Source organism: Danio rerio, chromosome 9 (assembly GCF_052040795.2).
Source record: "Danio rerio strain M-AB ecotype USA chromosome 9, GRCz13ab, whole genome shotgun sequence".
In the NCBI taxonomy this organism is placed as follows: domain Eukaryota; kingdom Metazoa; phylum Chordata; class Actinopteri; order Cypriniformes; family Danionidae; genus Danio; species Danio rerio.
Genome location: NC_141029.1, coordinates 16,070,609 through 16,082,500, shown reverse-complemented (window position 1 = coordinate 16,082,500; position 11,892 = coordinate 16,070,609). Strand labels below are relative to the sequence as shown.

At 34.5% G+C, this 11,892-nt stretch overlaps 1 protein-coding gene across 1 annotated transcript in view; it reads left to right on the top strand.

The window, feature by feature from the left end:
- fn1a (fibronectin 1a) overlaps window positions 1-11,892 on the top strand; it is a 62,595-nt gene that overhangs the window by 26,182 nt on the left and 24,521 nt on the right. The window contains 7 exon segments of the mRNA NM_131520.3: window positions 301-390; window positions 493-693; window positions 5,906-6,184; window positions 7,231-7,494; window positions 7,711-7,805; window positions 11,159-11,327; window positions 11,436-11,522. Coding sequence (NP_571595.3) covers window positions 301-390; window positions 493-693; window positions 5,906-6,184; window positions 7,231-7,494; window positions 7,711-7,805; window positions 11,159-11,327; window positions 11,436-11,522 — 1,185 coding nt within the window.

Sequence of the window (11,892 nt, the reverse complement as noted above, 5' to 3'; positions counted from 1 at the left end):
TCTGTTGTGGCAAGCAAAAAAAGAAAAGAAAAGAAAATAGCCAGGAAATTAGAAAAAATCCTTAGTGTTTAGCTCTGTATAAGTCTAAAATTTATGATGGTCTTAAAAGGGTTTTAAAAAGTCTTATATTTGACATGATGATGGCTGCAGAAACCCTGTAATAAATCCAGAGAAACTGAGAATTTTCAAGTCTATTCATTTTTCCCACAGCTGTGTATATACGGTATATTAAAATGCATGGACAAATACCATCGCTTCAGTATTTGACTGCATTAAAAGATGATCTTTCTGCTTTCACAGCTCCTGATGCTCCTTCTGATCATGAAGTGGAGGATGTAGCAGACACCTCCATTCGTATCAGCTGGTCTAAACCTTTGGCTCCCATCACAGGTAAACCGAGGCTGTTTTTTGTCAAACAAACCATTATGTGATCTATACAGAAACTGTGGGAAACATATTGATGCTAACAAATGTCCATGTGGTTTATTTCAGGTTACCGTGTAGTTTACACCCCATCTGAAGAGGGCAGTTCTGGCAGTGTTGAGCTGAATCTGCCAGAACATTCCACCTCATTGACCCTTGGTGATCTTCGACCTGGTGTGCTTTATAACATCAGCATCTTCTCTGTGGAAGAGAATCAGGAGAGTGAACCTGTTTTTGTTCAGGTCACCACTGCTGGAGAGCCACTGGCGGGTAATCAACCACTAAAAATCATGAGAAAATTTCAAAACAGCATTCTATCTAATTATGTTTGAAAAATTACAATGTATTATGATAGTTTCATATATTTCCACCCCAAAATGTGTTTAGTTTAATGCATGTGACATTCACTTTTATTATTTTTTATCCATGTAATTTAAGAGCTCCTTAGTGCATTGTATCACCATTATAATTATGTACAATAATAGATTAAGAGACACACTCAAACACACTCAAAAGACTCAGATTCTACAAAATAAAAACCCAATTACTTAAATACACTCAAACAGACTATATAGGCCCAAATACACTAAAACATATTCTATATAGACTCAAATAGACAAAGCAAGCTCTACATAAACTCAACTTAAATAGGCTTTGACTCAAATACATAAAATCAGACTTGATATAGTCAAACGACTGAAAACACATTCAAAAGACTTAAAGACTGCACAGTATAAAGACTCAAACACACTACAGTAGTCAACATTTGAAGTGGATCAAAATTAGATGGTGTAGGGGTGTTGGGGACAAAGAACGAAAGTGAAGAGAGGGGGGTTGTCACTGACGAAAGTGATGAGGGTTGGGGGAGTCGTGGAAGAAAGTGAAAGTAAATGATGGACAGGGAAAGGAGGGGGATTGGTAAAATCAGGTGCCCAAACACACCCAAATACACTGTATAGGCCCAAAAACACTCAAATAGACTATATATATATATATATATATATATATATATATATATATATATATATATATATATATATATATATATATATATATATATATATATATATATATATATATATCTGGGATCAACAAACTTGCTTCTGGAGGTCCTACAGATTTTAGCTCCAACCCTAATCAAACACACCTGAACAAAGCTAATCAAGGTCTTATTAGGTATACTTGAAACATCCAGAGGGAAGTTGAAGCTAAACCCTGCAGGGCACCGGACCTTCAGGAACGAGATTGGTGACCCCTGATATATAGACTCAAATACACTCAAACAGACTCTATGTAGAGTCAAATGACTGGAAGCACACTCAAAAGACTTAAATTAAAGACTCAAATGACCCACATACACTATATAGGCCCAAATACACTCAAACAGACTACATATAGACTCAAGTTTTTATTGAAATCTAGAATCTGACCTTTTAAAACAATTTAAAAAAATACATATATTATTATTATTATTTTCTTAAACCCATACCTAACATGCAAACATGTATCTTAGGAACACTGTAAAGCAACAAAATGCTGTTAAATTTTAATATTAAATCTTTTACATTGCCACCGTCTATCTAACAATTAGGTTTTACTTTGATGTTAACAAAAAAGCTTTTAATAAATAATAATACAATAAAATAGCATGATCACTTATTTATTTTATTTTTTATTCTTTAAAAATATATATCTGTTATGCGGAATGAAATTAAGTGATTCAAAACCATAATCAGACACGTAATCATTAGTATTTAATCATTAATTATATAAATGGATTTAAAAATACTTTCCAGGTATATAAAAATCACTTTTATAAATAAAATTTGATGCAAACAGAAAAAAAACATAGTGTTTATATCTTTCCTTTTTATTAAAGTAACTGCATACGTCTTTAGTTTGTTTTTAAGGATAAATTATGTTGTAGATCAGTTCTTGGCAGTTTTTTATGAGAGTCACCCACCCGTTTTTAAAACGAAGATGTGTTACTTGACCTTAAATGTTTGCCAGGATACATGTAAAGATAATAACCTCTGTTTAACAAATGGTCTGATCTCAACAATATAGTGCAAACATAGCATGATGTCATCAGGCCATAAATGTCTTTTACTGTTTTCTTTTGACTGGATTTAGCTGTTTTGTCTGGCAGCCCAAAGATAAGATCACATTTAGGTCGAGTCAGCAAGTCGGCGTCCAAACGCCTGTGAATCCATATAGGGTATAAAGTGCAGAACGAGTCGAAAATCTTGATTTTTATGGGGACCGGCTCTGAAAACATTTCAGATGTCTGGTAAATCGGCAAACATCGCAACTTTACAAATCTGCCTGGGTTTCATTGAGGAGATGTTTATCTTCTGTTTACCCACGTTGACTTTTAGAATATGCTTTGATTCTTCTGATGCTGCAAAAAAAAAAAAATAGTTCAACAAACAGTTCAGCTTCTCATGCAGTGAGGGTTTGATGTCTGCTAAAACATTATGGCTGGGTTTAAAACAAACAAGTCTTGAAAGCCTATTTTTCTTTCGCCTGTCAGGACGTCTGGTCTGTCGGTAGGGTGTCTAAATTCCTTTGCCCAGATGAGCAAGTTTTACAGAATGGTAAACACGTGGATTGCCAGGTCTAAATGAGAGGCCTTGATAAACTTAAGGAAGGTTGAAATTAGGCTTTCTGAGTCATAAGGTAGAAAAGGGTCATGATTGTTTGTTTTGTGCTTTTATTAATATAATGAAAGCAATGGAGATGCACATATTTAAAGGGTTAGTTCACACAAAAAGGTAACTTCTGTAATTAATTACTCGCCCTCATGTCGCTCCAATCCCCTGAGGCTTTTGTTTAACTACAGAACACCAATTAAAATATTTTAAATAAAATCTGAGAGCTTTCTAAGCCTTTATAAGATATTTAATGTCCTTAAGAGTTAGAGCAATATGCAAGCATCATTCTGACTGCATTAAATCCTCACACTAATCTGACGTGGAAGATGTTGATAATTAAAGTCGAACAAAGTTGTTTTTATATATATTTTTAATTCGTGCACAAAAGTGTTCTTGGAGCTTCATATGATTACAGTTGAACCACTGAAGTCACATGGAATGTTTTGACAAAGTTTTTGGTTTCTTTTCTGGACTTTGAATGTCTCTGGACCATACGCTTATTTCACGCGGCCGCCATTTTAAAGAACCAAAGCGAGGCTGTGGTGGGAAGAAACCAGGAAGTATAGGACCAGCACTGTAAACATTGCAGTAACATGCCGTGTACTATAAACCTCCAGCTGTTACCGAGATTTTAAAATGCAAAAATGATGTAACCATCACTTTAATATTATTTAGTAGGTTTATTTTAACCAATTAAAAGTAATTTAGCATCAAACAACATCACAATCTCAGTGATGCGCTTAAGTGTCCTCCTGGGCTTCAGTTCATAGCACCAGTTAAACACCGTGAGGGCACTTTCCTGCTTCAGTCTATGTAACCCGGTGAGCGATAAAACACTGCAGTCCTCTGCAGCACGCCCTCGTGCTGTCTGTAATAGTGTTGTCCCTGTACTAAAGTTTTAAACCCGGCTATTTCCCACTAACATGGAAGCGCTGCTGAGCGCGGATGACTCGACTGATCTTCAAGGCTGCTTCGCGTTTCAGTATTCGTGTCTCTGAGTTTGGTTTGCACTCAGCTTACTGCTCTTCACCCACTGCAAACACAGATACACGGAGACTGAAGCGCAAAGCAGCCTTGCCTTGAAGTTAAGTCGAATCAACAAGCAGATCGTTCCAGTCCTCTGTCTGTGTTGTGACTGATGACCTTCTCGGCCAATCACAATCATTTCTGTTGAACACATGACCACAATGGCAAATCAGCACTGTTTTAAGAAAGCCATCAACAGTGCCTTTATGTTCACAGGAAATTAATGTTTTTTTCTTTTAATTCAGTATCGTGACAAGTCTAATATAATGAAAGAGTCAGTTTATTAACTCAAGTTTGATAAATAGCATCTAAAACGTGTGTTGGGAAAGAAAACATTAGCTAACTAGTGCCATTTCCCTTAACTTAGCTGAAAATGAGCTCTGATATCCCTTATTATATTCACCAATTAATTCAGAACGGACCTCCGGGTCACCCAGAAGGTGGTGAAATGATAAAATTGTGTCACTTTCTCTTCGCTGATAAGCTATATAGCCAGTTACACAACATTCCCATGTAACTTTCAATGATACTTCCGGGTTTCTTACCACCGCAGCCTCGATTTCGCTTTTGAAAATGGCGGCCGTGTGAAATCAGTCTATTGCTGTTTATGGACGATGAAAATATCCTAATTTGTTTAATAAGTTTATTGGAACAACATGAGGGTGAAATTTAATAACAGAATTTTCCTTTTCGGGAGAAATTTTTCTTTTAACAGGCCAGATATTGAAATCGGCATTTTTTTGCTCCATCTATGTGATCTTGTTATGTATGTATATATATATATATATATATATATATATATATATATATATATATATATATATATATATATATATATATATATATATATATATATATATATATATATATATATATATATTGGCTGATCTCTGTTCCATACTTGCATACAAACTGCATTGCACTAGTTTTATAAAGCAAAGTGCGTAAATTAAGAATTAAAAGGGGCCAAAGGTGTCAAAGACGGAGCAAAGTTATGACTAAAGACAAAATATTGAATTGGTAGCACAGACTGAGCACCCATAAAAAACCACCACATATTCAGCATTCACTTTAACAAATTAAACACTCATTGACTGTTGTTTTCTTTATAATCAGCTCATTATTATTACTGTTCTATAAGCGCTACCTACTGGAAGAAAGTATTTTAATTCAGGTTGTCTATTGTTTATTTTAAATTTACATTTAATGTTAGAAAATTTCACAAAGATAAAGGTACACTATAAAAAATAAAGTACTATTTTATGGGGGGTTTTCCGGCAGCTTGGGTGCCGGTAAAAAAAAAAAAAAGGAAAATAATGTCTGTTAAATTATAGAAATTTACTGTAAGATAACAGATGTTGAATTACAGAAATTTCCTTAATTTAACATCTGTTATTTTTGTGGTAATTTTTTGTTATTTAACTTCTCTTATTTTTACGGTAAATTTCTGTAATTTAACGTCTATTATTTTACCTTTTTTTCCGGCACCCCAGCTGCTAGAAAAAAACATTAAATAACAAATCTTTTTTTTATAGTGTATATCATATCAAGCTCAAACTAATATGCAAAACTCTCAATTGTCTCTAAATATCACTGCAGATAGTTCAGCTTGCAATTAAAATGTATTAATACACTGATCGTTTGACTTTAAAAATGCAGAATTGGAAACTTGGATCTAGTAAAAACAAATTTAAATGTCAATTGGTTCATAACTATAAGCATAAGAAGCATCGGTTCATAAGAAACATTAAACTTGTTTCAGTAAATTATATAAAAGAAATATATTAATTTTCTGCCTACAGAGGAAGTGCCGTCTCCAACCGATCTGCAGTTTTATGAGGTGTCCGACTCAAAGATCACTATCACCTGGACTTCTCCGTCCTCTGAGGTGTCTGGATACCGTGTGTCTGTGGGTGAAGTGGGTCCAGATGGCTTGATTGAGAAAGAAGTGCCTTATCCAGTAACACAGAATGCTTATGCTGAAATCACACACCTTCAGCCCGGCACCCTCTACCGCTTCTTCATCTTTTCCCTCAAATCAGGAGAGGAGAGCGAACCGCTGGTGGGAGAGCAAGCTACAAGTGAGAGAATAAAAAAACTCTACTGTGAAGTAAAAGTATATTCATAGAATTCATGCCTCAATATTATTCTTTTCATTTATTATATTATATTATATTATATTATATTATATTATATTATATTATATTATATTATATTATATTATATTATATTATATTATATTATATTATATTATATTATATTATATTATACTATTACAATACTTTTGTATTGTATTATGTTGTATAATATTGTATTATATTGTATTGTATTGTGTTATGTTATATTATATTATATCATTTTATATAGCAATTCTTTTATATTATAATATAGCTTTTTAATTTGAATATTATAATGAGTTTTGTTTCCCAGAGATGGGTTGCGGCTGGAAGGGCATCCGCTGCGTAAAAACGTGCTGGATATGTTGGCGGTTCATTCCGTTGTGGCGACCTTGGATTAATAAAGGGACTAAGCCGACAAGAAAATGAATGAATGATAATGAATTTTATTCATTCATTTTCCTTCGGATCAGTCTCTATTATATTATATTATATTATATTATATTATATTATATTATATTATATTATATTATATTATATTATATTATATTATATTATATTATATTATATTATATTTATTAAATTGTTATATTAGTGTTAAATTATATTATAATTATTATTAAAATATATTTTTTACATTTGCAAACAGAATCAACAATATACACCTATTTCACACCAAAAAGTTTTTGAAGTTTTTTTTTAAGTTTACAAAATTAACTCAAAAATAAGTAATTTAATTCAAGAATTATACCCTTCATCACTTAATATTTATAAAAACAATCATTTTAAATAAACTTACCTGATAAACTAAGGATATTTAGAAATTTAAAAAAATAAAAAATGTATTTAAAATAATATTAAAGATTGACAGAAAAATAACCAAATAAGTATAAAATTAATGATTACTTTTTTTATAACTACAGTAGGTGATCATATAAGCAGTTTGACAAATGCAAAATTAAATGCATCATGGCTAATCATCTGTACTGACTCTACATCTTTCTCTCCAGAGCCGGATCCCCCAACTGACATCTACTTCTCCAACATTACTGAAGACAGTGCTGTGATCGTCTGGCTGCCTCCCACTGCTCAGATCACAGGTTACAGGCTTTTCCTGACAGTCGAGGGCTCCAACCCCAAACAGCTGCGTATTCCAGGCCGTCTGTCGCAGTACACCCTCCTCAACCTGCAGCCGGACACAGAATACTCTGCCACTCTGCATGCAGAAAGAGGAAACGTGCTCAGTGAAGGCTCCATTGCTACCTTCGCCACAAGTGAGTTTCTGCCTCTGTGTCTGTCAGAAAACATCCTAATCTGAGGTGGCATTTATAAAATATCTTAAGGCTAAAAGTAGCTCTTTTCTACAAAATCATGAAAGTAACTTTCAGTCTGTGGAATATTTTAATGATTAATTAACAATTAATCACTGTCTAACCATCTGTGATTAATCATGGTGATAAATATAACAACAATACCTTTCTGGCTTTCAGCTCCTCCAATGGGAAATGCTCCGTACTTTAGCACTGATGTCACAGACACTTCTATCATTGTCTCCTGGAGCCCTCTGCCCAAAATTGGATACAAGGTAGGATTGAAACACACCAGAGACACTGAAGCACAGCTACAGGTCATAACTCTTTGCTTTAATGTGCAAGTATTCGTGAGAAACTGACTTTTGACATTCTTCTTTCTAACATTCACACATATTTTATTCACCATCGGCTTATGAACCATCTTTTTTTGCCAATATAGTGCAACAGTCAGGTCCTGGAAGTAAAAACTGTATTCACTTTCGAGAAAAATTTTTTTTAATTGTTTTTATTTTTATTTTTATTTTTTTCATGATAACTTATGTCTAAAGACCTTTAAGGACAAACCCATATGCACATTTTGCAATAAACTTTAACATTTATTTTTGTAGATATTAACAGTGACCTTGAATAGAATTTTGAATTTTGGCCCGCAAGGATAAAGTCACAGCAGCACGACACCATTCACTGATAAATTAGTACAATAAAATTATTCAACATATTAAAATATAATTAAAAAGTACTTTTGTGTTATGTGAAAAAAATACGAGTAAATACATGCATTTTACACAATCTTGCACAAATTGAATTGTAAATTGCACTCTTAGTTGTATATAAAAGAAAGATCAAAGTTTTTAGCTCTTAAAATATGGATTTAAAAAGAAAACCAAACTGGTTCAAGTAGAAAAGTTTTCTAGATGACATCCAGGGGGAAGATAATTTTGTTCAAATAACCCAGTGAGGCTAAAAGAACCCTAGCATCATGTGTTGACCCAACCAATTTTGGTACAAGATCCAGAATCTTGTAATTGGCATCAAACACAGCTTGAAGATTGATGCTGTGAAATCCTTTTCTATTGACATATGCCTTATTTACAGTAGGAGCAATGGCGCAAACATGAGTGCCATCAATGGCTTCAACAACTCCAGGGAAGCCCGCACTCCTCATAAAAGCTGCTTGCTTTTGCTGCATAGTTTGGAGGTCACTTGGAAAGTCAATGAACTGCCTTATGTTTGGTGTTGTTAGTGCTGCTATAGTGCTGTTTAAGACTTTGCTGACTGTGGATTGTGATGGGCCTAAGGGGGCACTCACACTATGCCCTGTATGGAATAAAATCACTGTCATAAATATTTTGTGCGAAAATAAAATTCACGCATATGTAATTATAAAATTATCTTTGTCTGTTTGTATATGACTGATAATTTTACTATGGGTGTACTTTACAAACACTAAACACAGTTTCACCATGGACACGAAGTCCTGATTACGAGTGTATGAATCAAACAGCGACACTCTACAGTCAAAATTACGTCACCACTGTCACAGGCATTAATAAACAAGCGAGAGTCATCTATCACAATGGCGCGCCTGCTGGGCACTCAGAGACCCCACACATCGTATCAGGTAAGAGTTTTGTTATTCCTTCTTTAAGAAATGTCTGTCATAAGCTGTAATGAAGGTTAAGACTTAATGAGGTCCATTTTCACTGTGTTTCTTGGTCATTTTACAGAATCAAAATTAAGAATGGGCCAAGGTTAGTGAGCTAGCATAATGTAAGCAGCAAGCGCAGTATGAGTGAATCACTGAACACTGCTAACTATAACATGACATCTGTTGATTAGGTCACATTTTTAAAGCCAGATTAATAGACCATTGATCTATTATATAATGAAGATAGTGAAAACGCAGTGAAAACGGACCTCATTAACTCTCAACCTTTATCACAGCTTATGACTAACATTTCTCAAAGAAGGAATAACAAAACTCTTACCTGATACAATGTGTGGGGTCTCTGAGTGCCCAGCAGTTTATTAATGCCTGTGACAGTGGTGAAGTAATTTTGACAGTGGAGTGTCGCTGTTTGATTCGTACTCGTAATCAGGACTTTGTGTTCGTGGTGAAACTGTATTTCGTGTTTGTATAGTACACCCATCGTAAATTTATCAGTCATATACAAACAAACAAAGAAAATGTCGTACCTGTGTTTGTTCTAATCGCAGATTTGGAATTGTACCTTCATAAAATTACGAGCACGTTCCATTTTCCTTTAAGATTTTATTATTACGGATGCGTGAATTTTATTTACGCACAAAATATTTATGACAGTGATTTTATTCCATAGCCCTGGCCTGTCTCCCGGATCGTTTGAGAAGTGTGAGTACTCTGAATCAGGCTCAGGCATGGTTCAGTTGGCCGGCTAGAGCGAGGTTCACTTGTAGTGTGAGTGTAAAGTGTGCCTGAGCCCGATACTGGAGACAAGACTTGACTTTTAGGGGACTGTTAAATATGGATTTATTAATCATTCTTACTGTTTAATGAACACAACTGTCGTAGTAGTTTATTAAAGACGCAAACCTCTCACTGCATGACAGCTGCACCTTCAGCTCGATGATTGCAGATGACAGACCAGCCGTGATCAATCATTTCATGTGCTCCTCTCAAAACTAGTTTATAAAACTTTACTTAGTACTTTTTTACTACTTCAGCAACATTAGCTATGTTTCCATCCTTCTATTTTATGTGCATTTTGCATATGCGCATAAAAAATGGCTGATGGAAATGCCATGATGTGTATACATTTTAAAAATGCGCATAAACTTATATGCATAACTGAGTGGGATGAACTTTTTATTTGATAAGAAAAAATGCTCAAACTTCAATGGAAACACTTTTATCGCACAAACTCCAGCATGCACATTAAAAAAGGTTGTGTGATTTTTGTGATAAGAGATCATGTAATGATGGATATGTGTGTAAATGGACAAATCACCAGGCTGAGCACATTGTAAAACATCTGAACTGTTGTTTTGGTCATTCTAAAATGCCTTACTATTTCATTATTAGTGTTATTATATTATTAATGACCTCTAGAATCAAGAGCGCCTGTGTTCCGCATCTGACACTTTCAAACGCCACTGTGCGTTCACTGTGTGTCATGATTGCCTTCTGAGGCGCAAGTCATTTATTAGATGAACATAATCCAGCGATAATCCAGTTTTGCATTCCAGTTCATTCGCAGTTTTGGATGGAAACATAGCTATTGACTGCCCTGTGTTAAATGATATAATCAATTAGTCCTGACAGTGTTTAAATCATTGCAACTTATTAACTCCTTAAACTAAGTTAACTATTTTCTAACTTGATTTCATAAGTTCCGCAAGCTATTTTAAGTCTGTTTAACATAAGTTTAATAAGCTCAAAAGGTTCATATAAATCGGCTTAACTTTTAAGGGCAACCAGGATTACAGTGTGAAAAACGTTTTGAAATTCTATTGTTTAATTTGGGATGAAACTAAACTTATACATTACATGGTTGAGTGTTTAGTGCAGTTTTTAAGTGCATATGTGTATACTAGTGTGTCATTTGCAATGCAGCTAAAGGTGTTTTATTGTTTCTCTGCTCTGCAGTTGACAGTGAGGCCCAGCCAAGGTGGAGAAGCCCCTAGAGATGTGACCTCAGAGTTGGGTAGTGTCCTCATCTCAGGTCTGACCCCTGGAGTTGAGTACACATACAGTGTCCAACCAGTCATCAGTGGTCAAGAGCATGGAAACCCTATAACTCGGCGCGTGGTCACTCGTAAGTCTAAAAAAAGTCCTTATCAAACAAAGGTTGTTGAAGCTGTGAGAGAGAGACATTTCCCAGACTGTTGGAGGAGTTATCCAATGTCTGTCTATCCGTTCACAGCTCTTTCTCCACCCACTGATCTGAACCTGGAGTCCAACCCCAACACCGGAAAGCTAACTGTTCAGTGGAATGATGCTAACATCCCAGGTTAGTTCTGAGAGCTCAGAATAGAGCAAATGCTTCTTTATGTGTTTGTTCAAATGTAAATACTAATATATTCTACCATCTTGCATAATGCGGTACATTTAATTGAAGACATTTTGGTAACACCTATCATCACCTATCATAATTGTATTATTATTATTATTATTATTATTGTATTATAGTATGCTAGTAAGCTGGATAAATTACTGGTTCATTCTGCTGTGGGGACCAGTTGAATAAAGGGACTTAGTCAAAGGAAAATGAATGTATTATGTGCTTTTCTTAAACTTAGTGTTGCAAGATATACAATAACAAATAAAAATGCAGAGAATTACAAGCTGGCATAAAATCCCAAATAAGAAGCCAGAAGCCA